At 37.0% G+C, this 15,378-nt stretch overlaps 3 protein-coding genes across 3 annotated transcripts; all 3 read left to right on the top strand.

The window, feature by feature from the left end:
• Positions 1-8,273: 8,273 nt before the first annotated feature.
• On the top strand, positions 8,274-9,320 carry LOC121986706 (zinc finger MYM-type protein 1-like). Its single transcript, XM_042540654.1, has one exon. The coding sequence runs from the start codon at positions 8,274-8,276 to the stop codon at positions 9,318-9,320; it is 1,047 nt and encodes a 348-aa protein (XP_042396588.1).
• A 64-nt stretch (positions 9,321-9,384) lies between these two features.
• Positions 9,385-10,366, top strand: LOC121986707. The gene is made up of 3 exons (XM_042540655.1): positions 9,385-9,705; positions 9,784-9,840; positions 9,905-10,366. The coding sequence occupies exons 1-3, from the start codon at positions 9,385-9,387 to the stop codon at positions 10,364-10,366; spliced, it is 840 nt and encodes a 279-aa protein (XP_042396589.1).
• Positions 10,367-11,304: 938 nt separating this feature from the next.
• Positions 11,305-13,220, top strand: LOC121986708 (chaperone protein dnaJ 20, chloroplastic-like). Its single transcript, XM_042540656.1, has 2 exons — positions 11,305-11,745; positions 12,748-13,220. Exons 1-2 carry the CDS (start codon positions 11,305-11,307, stop codon positions 12,883-12,885), a joined length of 579 nt encoding a protein of 192 aa, XP_042396590.1. The 3' UTR covers positions 12,886-13,220.
• The last annotated feature ends 2,158 nt before the right edge of the window (positions 13,221-15,378 follow it).

Genomic DNA, 15,378 nt, shown 5'->3' on the forward strand with positions numbered 1-15,378 from the left:
TTCACAAGAGCTCTAAAGTTATTGAAAATTGTAAGATAATCAGACCTGCATTTCATAAGATAGACCCAAGAGTAACGAGTGCAATCATCAATAAAGGAAACATAATACCTTGAACCTACTTTTGTAGGAATAGGAGAGGGTCCCCACACATAAGAATAGATAAGATCAAATGGAGCAGAAGAAAACAGAAAGACTTTTAGAAAATGGTAAGGCAGAAAATTTGGCCAGTTTACAACCACTACAATCAGAAATATCAGAACTTTTTAAAGGTCCTAATACTCCTATAGAAGCTAAAAATTGCAAACGAGACGCTGAAACATGACCTAAACAAGAGTGCCACAAATAAAAATTAGAAGATGAACGACTCAAATGAAAAGATGATAAATCCATACTTGAAGCTACAACTTTTGATACTTTGAGTTAATCTTAAACATAGAGTCTTCCTTGCCTATGATCGGTCCCAATTAGCATCTGAGATCATGGGTCTTGAACATAACAATTGAATGAAGAAAAAGAGACTAGGTATCCAGATTCACATAATTGACTAACAAAAATAAGATTTAGAGTAAAACTTGGAATATAATAAATATTAGTTGGAGATAAAGAAGATGTAACAATTGAACCAACACCTGCTAATGACATAGGAGTACCATTAGCAGTCATAATAGATATAGATGAACTAGGAGAAAAAGAAACAAAAGATAACAAATTGGATGACATATGATGGGAGATACCAAAGTCCAAAATCCATAAGGACGAAGATATATCTGAAATACCAGACGATGACAAACCTATATGAGAGGAAGTTGACATGGCAGAGGGCTATGAGGCAAGGAACTATTGAAACTGCTCAAACATATACGAATCAGATTTCCATGAAGCATCTGCATAACTAGACATGATGACAGAATGAATAATTCTCAGAATAACCAAACTGTAAGGATATACATTTGTATGATCTGTAAAAAATGACGGCAGTGTCGAAATTAGTAGAAAAGGATGTCAGTGCAAAAATTGGCAACATAGGATGTCAATACTGAAATCGACATAAAAGAATGACGGCACCGAAATTGGCAGCATAGGATGTCGGCGTCGAAATCGACAGAAGCAGGATAGAAAATAGATGATGGCGCCGAAATCAACAATAGCAGTAGGAGACGGCAGCAGTAACAGGAAGCAATAATAGAGGGCGGTAGAAAAAAAATTAGGTTAGAGAAGGAGAACCTTGCTATGATACCATGTAGAAATTAAGAGAATGAAAAACTAACCGTATTATTGAATCTAAAATTAATTGAGAAATAAAGAGTACAAGGCCTTTATATAGTTAATTATAAGAAAAAAATCTAAACCTTAAATTGAAAAGGTAAAAGACTAAATCTAAACCCTAAACTAAAAAGGTAAAAGACTAAATTGCCCCCAAGGCTATAAACAAATAATTCTAATATATTATATAATATAAATTATATAATCTAAAATTATTGAGGTACCTTCTCATGCTATTTCTTACATTAATAGTGATAAAACTACTCATGTTGGCTATGAATTACCTTTCAGGCATAATCGGGGTAAACCCCCAAATCGATACTCTCTCGAACAAAAAACCAAGTAATCTAAATATCTCATTGTGAATTATGTGTCTACACTTGTCTGATCCTCTAAACGTGTTGTATCTGAACTATCCTCAAATCAAGTTCCTACAAATGTAGAAGAGACATTGGGGAGTCCTAGGTGGACTCGAGCAATAGAGGAAGAGATGACAATATTACTTAAAAATAAGACATGGACACTAGTATCACTACAAAAAAATAAAAATATAGTTGGCTGCTAGTGGGTATTTTCTATCAAATATAATGTCAATAGATCGATTGAGAGATATAAAGTAAGGCTAGTGGCGAAAGGATATACACAGATATACAGTATAGATTATCAGGAAATTTTCTCGCCAGCAGCAAAATTAAATACAGTCAAGGTACTTTTGTCTCTTGCAAGAAATCTTGATTGACCTTTATATCAATTTAATGTAAAGAATGTCTTCCTCCATGGTGATCTAGAAAAAGAAATATCATGAAATTGCCTCCAGGTTATAAGACAAATGCTCATACTAAAGTGGTATGTTAGTTGCAAAGAACTCTGTATGGGTTGAAGCAATCTCCTAGAGCATGGTTTGGTTGTCTAACTACTACCATGAGAAGATATGAGTTCAAGTAAAGTCACTCAGACCACACGTTATTCATAAAGCATCGTCAGGGTAGGATAATTACTCTAATAGCATTTGTGGATGGCATGATCATTGCAGGGGATAACCTAGAAGAAATGGCCAATTTAAAAAAGAGGCTGGCCACCAAATTTGCAATGAAGAATTTGTTATGTTTGATAGGTGTCATAAGACAATCGTCTTATGATTTGTATTATTTATTTTGATAAATATAAATTCACTAATTAAGTGCACTTTACTTATATTTTTGAATGGTCTTAAACTCATTTACTAAATATCTACGATATGACTCATAGCATGAGAAAACTTGTGATTGTATCACAACTAGTGAGAGTCTCTATATGTGTAATTATTAAAATATTGAAACATTCCCTAGCCAATGAATTGATATATTCGGATATCATCACTAGCTGAAGATATTGAGATGTTGAGAGTTAAACGTGGATGTTAGTTATGATAACAGTTCATTAGAGTGACCTGCTGTAAGACTTTATATGGTTCTCTACATATATAGATATATTTGTGAAGTACTTACTGCAGCTTGAGGGCAAGTTTCTTTTGACTTGAGATATTCAAGTCGCTTTGGTCATAGAGGCTTATACTTTGACATCTTAAGTAAAGCATATCCTTAGAGATATAAACCCGAGATGATTGAATATAAGTCAAAGTATCCGAAGGTGTTTGGATAGCCCATAAAGGATTCATTGATCCTTGTGAGGAGACGTGTACCTGATGGTCACTTATTAGGATTATTACTCAAAGTCTTTGCAAAATATCACATGTTAAGAGTATGAGACTCTTAGACACGTGTAGGAGTAATTTGAATCCATAGGATGAGAAAATATTACTTGGACTAAATGTGACGTAGCTAGTCTAGTGGGGTCATACATATAGACCATGTCCTGAACCAAGTAGTTATAAGATGAGTGAAAGGAACAAGACACAACTCACGGTAGCTATTGAAGGATTCAGAACTAGTTCTAAAATCAATTATGATTTTCTAATTAATTAGAGATTATGATGTACTACTAGGTGTCATTCATAATCGATCCATAATTAAATAGTTGATTATAAATAGCCAAGATAAATCAAAAATCTATTGGGTCACACACACTACGAGTATCTAAAAGACATAAAACAAGTTTTAATTTTCAGATCAAGAGATAAGATGTTTGGTTGGACCAGATGAAGGGCAAATATGAAAGATACTTTATCAGAATGGAAGTATGGATGGGTCATATCTCTTATAAAAGAGTTAGGCCCTATATGGTTTAGTAATAAACCATATTGGTTTGGTTTAAACCAAGTTAGTTTATTTTGAACCAAACCAAGAGGTTAATGGACTAAATTTTGGTTAAGAAAGTTGGGTCGAGTTTGGGTTTTTCTAGACCATATATATATATATATAATTAGGTGGAGAGAAGAATATAGATTTCATTATTTGTTGGTTTAGGTTTTTTGAAAAACCTAGCCTCCCTCCCTTTCTCCTCTCCTCTATATGTCACCGCCCACCACAAGCCAAGAGGAAGAAACTTTTCTTCCTCAAGCTTTCATTTCTTCTTCTTCTCTTGGATCACATCAACTCCACGCTTGGATAGTACCAATAGGAGGTGAACCTTGTTGCTTACCGGAGTTGTCTTAAAGAACTCGGCATGGATACAAATAGAGGCGAGATTTGTGGGCGTCACTAAAGTTGATACCCTTTTCCCTACGCATCATCCGTAAGGAACACCTAGAATAATTATTATTCTTAAGTTTTTTTATACGATTATATCTGGATGAGTTGTATCATGCATGCATATGGTGTGTGTTGTAATAAAATAATTTTATTATCATATTTTTGCTTTCGATGCATATTCTGTGAAACATGTTAATCACACACTGCATCGAGTATAACCCAACAAAATCTTGGAGGACTGAAGTATTTTCTAGGCATTGAAGTTGCTCGTTCAAAGTAGGTATATTTCTTTCTCAACAAAAATATGTTCTTGACTTATTAGTAGAAGTTGGACTACTAGATTTTAAACATGTGGATACCCCAATAATCCAAAATCACAGGCTTAGAGAATATCCTGACCAGGTTCCAACAGACAAGGACAGGATCAAAAATTGGTAGGGAAACTAATTTATATCTCCCATACTCAACCTGATATTGCATATGTGGTAAGTGTATTGAGTTAGTTTATGCACAGCCCAAGTGAAGATCACATGAGAGTAATGGTTCGTAGTGTCCAATATCTGAAGTCATTTCCAGAAAAGGGACTTATGTTTATAAAGAATCATCATTTATTGATTAAGGGGTATATAGATGTTGATTGGGATGGTACAATTTCAAATAGGAAGTTCACCTCTGGGTACTTTACAGTTGTTGGTGGTAATATAGTTACTTTCAAAAGTAAGAAGCAGAATGTGGTAGCTCTATCCAACACTGAAGCTAAATTCCGAAGTATAGCAAAAGGGGTGTGTGAACTCTTCTGGCTAAGGAGTCTATTAACTGAAGTGGGTTTTGCCTCTGATCATAATATTAATTTATTTTGTGATAATAATCTAGCTTGACATGATCGGATGAAGCATGTGGGAGTTCATCGACACTTTATTAAAGGAAATTTTGAAGCAAAGATAATTCAATTTCCTTTTGTCAAATTTGAAGATAAGTTGGTAAATATATTTACAAAAGCAGTATGTAGAGCAGGAATTTTTATGACTCACTAAGTTGGAATTGCAAGACATATACCTACCAACTTGAGGGAGAGTGTTGGAGTGAGTTAGGAAAGCTAATCGTTGAGTTATGGTAGGACTATAACATGATAGGAATGTAATCTCTAAATTACGATAGGATAGGTATGTAAAAGGTAGCATTTGATTTCTACTGTGATTATCGTATCACTATATAATGTATATTGATATATTGATGAATAGAAGAAAGAAATTTTTTTTTTCCTCTATGCTATGGTTTGACATGCACTTGACAATTAAATAATTGATTTAACAAAATGTCATTTTTTGTTACCTTTGAATTGGATGTTTCTTTATAGAATTCAATCAACTTGTCCTAAAGATTCTTTGCACTATAGAATGGTCTGATTCAATTTATCTTTTCTTTTGTCAGTATGCATTGTAGGATGTTTATAGCTCTAGCGTCAACTTGTGCTTTCTTTTTCATGTCTGGGTCCATTTCTCCATCTTCAAGCATTCTCCAAATTCGTTGTTTGACATTGTGAAACCCTTTTTGTTGATTATCCACATATTGATCTTTGTCTTCAAGTAATATTCCATCCATTTCTTTTAGTAATTGAAGTCATTGTAGTTAAAGAGAGGTGGGCAAGCTGCACTATAACCTTCTTGATGGACCATAATATCTTGCAAAAATAAGACTAAAATATTCCAAGATTGTTTACAGTCTTAGGTAAGTGATGCAATATAATAGAAATAAGAAACATTATTCTAGTAAGAAAGAGAAACTTGTTTTAAGAAACGAAAATTTTAAAAGGTTTGAAAGATGGTTAAACATTTTCAGAGTAACTTATCTCTGAACCAATTATAGGACCAAGAAGGCAATAGAGGGGTGAATATTGCACTTTTAAAAAAAAATATTTTCGCAAGTCTTTTTAAAATAAGAAACACAACGGAAAAAGTAAATTGCAAACAAGAGTTGTTACTTGGTTCACAATCCAATGACTGCTATTCCAAGGCCTATGATCTCTTGGATCATTTTCGAATAGGCAATCAACTATAAATTCTTATTCCAAAAAACTTTGGAGGAGAAAACTTTATAATGATATAGAGAATAATACAAATTAGTATTTTTTTATTACAAATGAAATATGCATGAAATTAAAGCTATCAATAACTTGAATGATCAAAACTCAATGTGGGTTGTTAGTTGTCGATGAAGCACGGGTGTGCAAGGCTTTGATTCATCGAGTATAACAACAATGAGCATGACTAAATCAAAGGAAGATTATTGTTGAGCCTTGGATCTCGAGGCTTCTTTTATATACTTTTTTCAGTCAACCAAACACCACGTTCGACTGATTGAACTCAATTAGATCTCGTAGATTTGGTACTTAATTTTTGGGTTTACCAGTTGACTGAATCTTGAGATCGGTTGATTGAACCCAAATTTCCTTACTTGCTCAGCTTGCTTTGATTGAACCCCCATGGAATTCGCTTGATCAGTTGACCGATCCTCCTGATCTATCGACTGAACCAAAGGCTTCCTTTGCTGTTTCGATTTGATCACATCCACTAATCCTTTCTTTCCATGTAGGTTTGATCAATTGGTCCCTGTGATCGGTTCACCTACCCTTTGTTTCCTTTTTGAACTTGAATCATGTCCAAGTCATTCTTATCCATTGTGATCGGTCGACTGAACCTACCTGTTCAGTCGACCAAACCATCTTGTAGATGAATGTCTCTATATTTCTCTCGTTTTTTTATAAAAGGAATTTAGTATAGCAATAATATTATTCCTACAAAACAGAGTTAGCAATATAAAATAATATTAATAATTCATGTTTATTCTGATAGCTAAACTATCTAATCTTAACTTTGAATTTCAGAGTTGGTTTCTTAATTGGATCACCGTCTTAGTGTTTTATCCCAAATGCGACACGTGTTTATTGCCTTTCAATCTGAAAGACCTCTCTAGAACTTTCCTTGTCAAACATCTAGTTCAGCTAACCTATTTGGACTTCCTTTTGCTTAGTGTTTGATAAACTCACTAGGACTTTTCGTACTTGATATCCAGTCTACTTGTCCCATCAAGTCTATTCTGAAATTTATATGGTCTTCTTCTGCCTGTGTCTAGTCCTCATGATCCACTAAGACTTTTGCTAGTTAGTATTCAGTCTTCTTGACTCACTAGGACCTTACATGGAAAGTATCCTACACACTTACCATTCGAATCAAATACTTCCAAACATCATAATACAAAGTTCGATTATCGATGTTGCTTGAACCAATAGCATTTTTCCTATTTAAAACTTGATCAAGTATCCATCCATTATTATATATGAATTAAACCTAATTTATTTACCAATCTGATACTATTTTTCTGATTTCACGAGAAACAAATGTTGCCCCTCAACCACGGGATGATTTTCAAATATATACATTGACACACCGGCGGAGGCAGGGGGTGCGAGGGGGTGCGGAAGCACCCCCTTGCTTCTGGAGAAAAAAAAGAAGAATTAGTTATGATTAAAAAATTAAGGGCATAATTATAATTGTTTAAAATTATTGGACCTTTTCACAAAAGTACCATTAAAAACACCTTATTCCCTTTTTCTTTCTCAGTTTCGATCATGTTCCTGCACTTTCGTTTTCGTTTTATTTTTCAGCCGCTGAACCCTTTTTTTCCCCCGCCAATCTTTTCTTTCAACCAAAATATCTCATTATTTCCCCTTCTCCAGTCTCCTCAAACCGTTGCCCTCATCTTTGTCGCCTTTTCACTTCGTTGACGCCTCACGCCAGTGACACCACTACTGTTCACGGTTAGCCTGTTCCGTCGACGTCGCTGCCAGCCTGCCACTATCGACGCCGCTGACATTGTGCTCCGCCGGTGATTCTCCACAACAAGCAAAAATTTTTCAATTTTAGGTAAATCTTGTTCCTTATTTCATCTAATTTCTAATTTCATGATTTATACTTGGTAGTATATTAATTGTTATGTTGATTGCATAAATTAATAATTTTGAGAAATTGACATAGGTTATGGAGAAATTTTTAAAACGAAGTATTGAGTCTTCTAAGAATTCTATGGAAGAAAATAGTAAGAAAAAATATTCTCGTGTTGAATTCAACCCGGATGATGTTGTTAGTGACCCAGGGCTACGCAAACCAATTAATGAATTTGATATTTCTATTAGAGATCAGATTCGAAGAGAATATTTGATTTGGTAAAGAGCATAAAAGTTTCCAAGTTGCTTGGTTTAAAAAATTTTCATGGTTAGAGTACAGCATATCAAAAGATGCAGCTTTTTGTTTTTGGTGTTATCTCTTTAAAAATTCTCATAGAGGATGTCGAGTTAGAGATGAGGCATTTACTAATTCAGGGATGACTAATTGGAGAAAAGCAATGGAAGTATTTAATACGCATGTTGGTGGTGTAGCTAGTGCTCACAATGATGCGAGAACACAACTTGAGGCTTTTAAAAATCAACGACAAAGTGTGTCACATTTGCTACAAGCACAGGGGCGTGAAATGGAGGTTGCATATCGAACTCGATTAACGGCAACTTTAGATGTTACACGTTTTCTTTTGAAACAAGGTTTGCCTTTCCGTGGACATGACGAGTCATTGAATTCCTCAAATAAAGGTAACTTTCTTGAATTGATTGAGTGGTATACCCAAAGAAATGATGAGGTTGCCAAGACCATGAATGAAAATGCCCCTGGAAACAATCAAATGAAGTCTTCAACAGTTCAAAAGGATTTAACACGGGCTTGTGCTGCTGAAGTCACAAATGTCATTCTTAATGATATAAAAGACAATATATTTTCTCTTATGGTTGATGAGTGTCGAGATATTTCAGTCAAAGAACAAATGGGAGTTGTTTTAAGATACGTGAATAAACATGGATGTGTTATTGAAAGATTTCTTGCTATTGTACATGTGTCTGACACTTCTGCTATTTCTTTAAAGAAGGCTATTGATGAATTGTTTGCAAAACATAAGTTGTCATTATCAAGATTGAGAGGTCAAGGATACGATGGAGCTTCAAATATGCGAGGTGAGTATAATGGATTGAAGGTTCTTATATTGAAGGAAAATTCATCTGCAAGGTATGTCCATTGTTTTGCTCACCAACTTCAGCTAGTTGTTGTTACAGTTGCTAAAAGCAATCGAATTGTGAGTGATTTCTTCCAATATGTTACTATGATTGTGAATATTACTGGTGCTTCATGCAAAAGAAAAGATAAGTTTAGACAACTTGAACATGATAGACTTGTAGAATGTTTGGAGAAAGGAGATATTGTTAGTGGCAAAGGAAAAAAATCAGGAAATCAGTTTAAAATAACCAGGGGATACTCGTTGGGGTTCACATTACATGACTATTATCCGTTTGATGTCTACGTGGACTTCTGTTTTACAAGTGCTTGAAAATGTGTATGATGATGGTACTAATGATGATAATAGTGGTATCGCCACCAGTTTAATTAGTAAGATGGAGAGTTATGAATTTGTGTTTGTGATGCATTTGATGAAATCTTTATTGGGAATCACAAATGAATTGTCACTTGCCTTACAACAAAAGGATCAAAACATTGTACTGGCTGTCAGTTTGATCAAGACAATGAAAGTTCGATTACAAAAATTGAGAGAGGAAGGATGGGAGAATTTTTTGGACGTCGTCAACAAATTTTGTAGTAATCATATGATCCTAGTACCGAATATGGAAGAAAATATGAGAACTCGTGGTCGCAGCAGACGTAATGGACAAATGATTACTAATTTTCATCACTATCGTGTTGAAATTTTTTGTCAGGTATTATTTTTAAATATTTTATTGAATTTTAATTTTCTAATAATGTTTTTTATTCTTTTTTTACTGTTACAATATTAGGTTCTTGATATGATGGTTCAAGAGATGAGTAATCAGTTTTCAGAATCAAGTACGAAGGTACTTACTTGCATTGCTTGCTTAGATCCAAAGGACTCTTTTTTCTCAATTTGATATTGGTAAGCTACTCCACCTTGCTGAACTTTATCCGGAGGACTTTTCATTGACTGATCGTGCAATACTTGAGGACCAACTTGAGACTTACATTCAAAATGTACGAGGTGAATTTTCTATGATTGAAGATTTGGGAAGTCTTGCTAAAAAGATGGTTGAAACGGGAAAGAATACAATTTTTCCATTGATATATTGTTTGATCGAGTTAGCATTAGTTTTACCAGTTGCAACTGCTTCTGTTGAAAGAGTTTTTTCTGCTATGAAAATTATCAAGACTGATTTACGTAATAGGATGGGGGATGAGTGGATGAATGACAGTTTGGTAATATACATTGAGAAGGATATTTTTGCTACAATTGAAAATGAACAAATTTTACAGCATTTTCAACAGATGAGCACTCGTAGGATCCAGTTGCCTCCTCTTGTTTGTATGTCTAGATCTGATGTTGGTGGTTCAAGTATTAAAAAATAATTACTTTTTGGTATGCACATATTTTTATGTCTGTATTTAGTACTGTTATCTTTTAATATATTTATTTGATAATAAAAAAAAAATTTAGTCTTTTTTTGAGCACTCTTCTAAATTTTTCTCTGGATCCGCCACTGCATTGACATACAATTTATTTATTTATTACCTTTTTTCCTTTATCATTAAAGAAAAATATCAAATTATTATTATTATTATTATTATTATTATTATTAGTTATTGGGTATCCAACACCGAGTATCCGATATCACTCGGGTATCCCGACTTATGGGTACCCAACCACATCGGATATTGATCGAGTATTTTTTTTCTATCTGATTGCTAGATACTCAATTTTAACTACTCGAATTTGATAAAATCTGACAGCCCTCACCCCTAGGGATGTTACATATGCTGGAAGTAACTCGTTTTTTAATTCGAACTTAGCTTCAAATTCTAATTTAGGTTGCGTTGAGATCCTCTTGTTGTTCTTCTCTTCAAGTCGTATATGGCCTTCCAATTACAATGACGATGACTATAATATATAGAATTAAAACAAAGGTGCAGGGGAAGGGTGATGGTTAATGCTTTCGTCAGGAACAATTGAGGATAGTGCCTGATTGACTCCACAATATCTAAATAAAAGTACCTTGTCACATTATCATTAATATTTAATAGTAAATACATTCACCTATTATAAAGGATAAGATTTTAAAACAGAAATTATTAATTTATAATAATAATAAATCTAACCATAATTTAAAATATATATATTTTTTGAATGGGTGATTTGCCTATATTAGCCTTGATATAACAGAAAATTTAGGATTTAATAGAGTAATAATATTTCGATAATAAATGGAAATTCCATCGAGAGGCTTCCAGTCCTTCGACTATAAATACCGCGCTCTGCAACATCACAGATTAACCCACGAGCTAGAGCGATGAACGCCGCGATTGCTGCCCCAATTTTTCTCCAATCCCTTTCCTCTCCCACGGCGTCCTCCGGCCCCGCCGCCTCCGCCGGCGGCGGCAGTAGCATTCCCCGCCGCGTTACCCTGCTATGGGGCGGCCGCGCTCCGCCTTCTCTCCGCTCGCCTTCAACCCGGACCCGCGCGGCCGCCCGGAGCGACGGGACGTTCTACGATCTTCTCGGAGTGCCGGCGAGCGGGAGCTCTGGAGATATCAAGAAGGCGTACAAGGAGTTGGCGCTGAAGTACCACCCGGACGTCTCCCCGCCGGATCTGGCGGCGGAGTACACCCAACGGTTTATCGAGGTCCACGAGGCCTACGAGACTCTCTCCGACCCGGACCGCCGCGCGCTCTACGACGACCATCTGAGAAGCGGCCTGCACGTCCTCTTGTCTGGGCAGCGGCTCGATGAGGTACGATCGATGGGCTCTACTTTACTTTTCCTCTCGAAATGTTAATATCCAAGTTTTGGTTAATGAAATTGAATGCGTAGATTGAAATGGTATTTGGTAAAGTTGCAACGTTTAAATATCATTGAAACTTAGTTTGTCTGATCGCTTCTTCTCCCATCTGCAAAGAAAAAAGGTATGTTTTTGGTACAATTTGGCTTTAATATCTCGCTGATATTGGAATTTTCTTTTATAAACCATGAAAATGCTGTCATGCTTGATTGCCAAAAGGCTTCCGTGAAGATAATAAGTTGGTAGGAATCATCTAAATCTCCTCCCAGGATTTTTCCTGTTTATGATTATTGCTACACGGTCTTGAACATTTGAATTTTTTAAAAAAAACATACTCGTTATCATTGATTTGGGTTCTTGTTTCCAAGGTATGAGTTCAGAAGTGCTATCCTTGTTACCTTCATCTAATGTTGTAGGGTTTGTGGGTGGGAAAATTTCTTTTGTCACGATTTGATATGTGGATTTCTCAATCAAATTTCTACAATACTCGGTACTTAACATGCCCTGAGTTTTCTTCTGTAATTGTAGCTGAGCATCTTCTTTTTTGAATACTACCAATCTTGCAGGCAATATAACTCTAAATTTAGAGTCACGAGAAATATTGTTTTCTTGTATTTGTAAATCTTATGTTTAAGCTCTATGAACAAGATTTCCACTTTCCAATATTTACATGGATATTTTGAGATTTTAGCGTATGCTTTCTTCTCTGAATGATCTTTTTGTTGCTCTACAAATTTGAGAATATTCTTCAAGTACACTTCCAATCTCGCTTATTTATATCTATTGGCAAAAAGAATCTGTAAGATTATTTTCCTTTGTTTAAAATTTACTTTGTTTATTTAGTTTGTTGTTGATTAAACAACAGAAGCCTGAAGTGGTTTTTCTTTTTGGCTTTGGTCCTAAAGCTTTTTGAAATGAGTCTTAGTATATGAATTACTCATTTCTCCTGGGCAGGAAGTGGATGACTTATCTGGTTGGAGAAGTCAGTGGCATGATCAGCTTGCAAAATTAAAACAGAGGAGCAAGAATGATTCTGAAGGCAACTTATCTTGGGGAGCTCGGATGCGCAAGCGATGGGCTGAATCATCTTAGTTAATGGCTTCACAAAAACAAATGTATCTCCCATCTTCTACCTTATTTCTATAGTTCCAACTGTGGAAGAAGAAGAAGCCTCTACACCTTATCAGCCAGGGCTTCAAACGTCACTCAACCTCTAAATTTATGGGCTCATTAGCTTTATTTTTGCTATAGAGTCAGGAAGCTGAATTTCCATTAGGGTAGGGAATGAGCTGTGGTTGTTTTACCTCGCAGAGGTACAGAAATTGTAAATGCCAGAAGTTGAATGTAGAGTTAAATATGAGGTTTCTAAAAGGTAGGTCTGTTTTGTATACATTTTCTTTTTGGTTTTCCCACTGAGCAAATAATAGTTTTTCAGAGCATTACGGCTGAAGTTGCAAATGATGTCATTTGCCAACATCTTTAACCATTGGATAGTAGACCTGTAAAGGAGTCAGCCTGTGCTGTTAAAAATTATTTGGTAGGGTAACTGAAAAGATTAAAATTAATTAAGCTGTTCAACTTTCTGTTCAAATTTAACTTTTTTTAAGCTTAAGCTTGTTTAAGTTTGTCTTAAGTTTAGTTGATTTAGAATGTTATCAATCTCTTAGTTTGGAACTGTTTGATTATTTAATGTTTTTTTATTTTTAAATTGTTTGATTGCTTACTACGAGTTCTTTTTTTTAAAAAAAAAACTTATTTATTGCTTTATTTATTTATAAATTAAATAAGAGAACATCGATCATGATTCACAATCTTAATTTACACAAATTAACAAGTCAAATACATATATATTTAAGTTTGTCTATTAATATCTAGTTCACCCCATGAGGTGTAAGAATATCAGGATTTAAATTTCAAATGAGAGATGATCCGGTGGTAAGAAAGGGGAGTCCGCCCGGATGATGGTCAGCGGCCCTGTGGCGGTCTTTGTCAAAGTTAACCTATCTGAGTGATCGGCGCGGGTAGCGCCCGAGCCGGCGCTTTGACAGCTCGGCCATTATGCCGAGCTTCCGACACTCACAAGCCAAGCAGGACTCCTTTTGTTCAGAAGATCGCGGTAGTCGCCCTCAGCCGAGTGGACGACCCACTCGGCTCAGCTGCGATGATTCACCAAACTACCGGGTGGCCGACGGGCCGAGCGTCTCTTCCGTTCGGTCCAGTACATGTCCCTTCCCGGACGACAATGAGTCCAAGCATCTCTCCCGTTCAAACTAGTAACAGACAAAAGGTGCGAAAGAGGACGAAGGGGACAATTGGTGATATCCTCCTCGAGACATGTGTCGCCGACGAACAGCATGGTCGGCGGCCGGACTGGACAGAGAATCATACGGTGGAAGTTTCCGCTGTCAGGGCAGAGATATGCTCGGACAGTTGCGATATGACGCCAGACGTACTTTTCTGACACATCCATTCTGAGGTATGTCTTGGGAAGCGCATACGTCTCGAGAAGCGTGCACACACCTCCCAGGGGTCTTATATAAAGACCCCAGGTTTCGACGGAGGTATGCATTCTCATCTACTGTAGCTAGCCTTCACGCTCGTTATTCTGCCTCGATCTATTCTCGCCGGAGCTGACTTGAGCATCGGAGGGCCGTCGGCGAGAACCCCTTCCCGACTCGGTTTTGTGTTTGCAGGTTCTCACCAGAGGCTCACGCCAGTCAGAGGTCCATACGCCGTCAACAAAAGCGCTACGTCCCCTGAATCCGGAGCCGAAGCGTATGGAAGAAGCTGAACGTCAACATACCGTGACGCTCTCCCAAGAAGAGCTCGACGCACTCATCTAGGCGCGAGCAGCGAGGATAGTGGAGCAGCAACAAAAGGCTCACGCCGAGTGATTGGTACAGCAGGCCACCTCAACATCAGGGGGCCGAGCGGCACTAGAAGATCGACTGGAGCAATTTTCTACGTGGGCGCAGAATAGAGGGCAGACTGGCACGCCAAGAGAGGCACCCGCTGCCCCTATTCCCTTCCATCGGGCCCTGTTCCAGACTCCGTCCGAGTTGGCCCAAGCCAACCAGGGATCATCTGATGAAGCACCCGTGCGGGAGGCTAGGAAAGGAAAGGCGCCTCGAACCGAGTCATCTCCCGAGCGGATCAATCGCCAGTTCTCTGAGGCGATTCTACAAGACCTGCTCCCGAAACATTATGCTCTGCTAGCGATCAGAGAGTACAATGGTACAACTGACCCGGATGACCACCTCGGTAAGTTTGACAATGCCGCTACTCTTCATCAATACACCGACAGAGTAAAATGTAGGGTCTTCCTCACCACCCTGTCCGGCTCCGCACAACGTTGGTTTCGGAGGCTGCCGGACGGATCGATTCGGAGTTTCAAGGATTTCTGAACGGTTTTCCTCCACCACTTTGCGAGTAGCAGGCGCTACCAAAAGACCAGTGTCAGTCTGTTCTCCATGAAGCAGGGGGCCAGAGAAACTCTCCGAGCTTACATCCAGTGATTCAACCAGGCCGCTCTAGATATTCTTGCAATCTCATCCGAGACCATGATGCACGCCTTCACCCAAGGGA

This window comes from Zingiber officinale, chromosome 5B (genome assembly GCF_018446385.1).
Source record: "Zingiber officinale cultivar Zhangliang chromosome 5B, Zo_v1.1, whole genome shotgun sequence".
NCBI classification, from domain to species: Eukaryota; Viridiplantae; Streptophyta; class Magnoliopsida; order Zingiberales; family Zingiberaceae; genus Zingiber; species Zingiber officinale.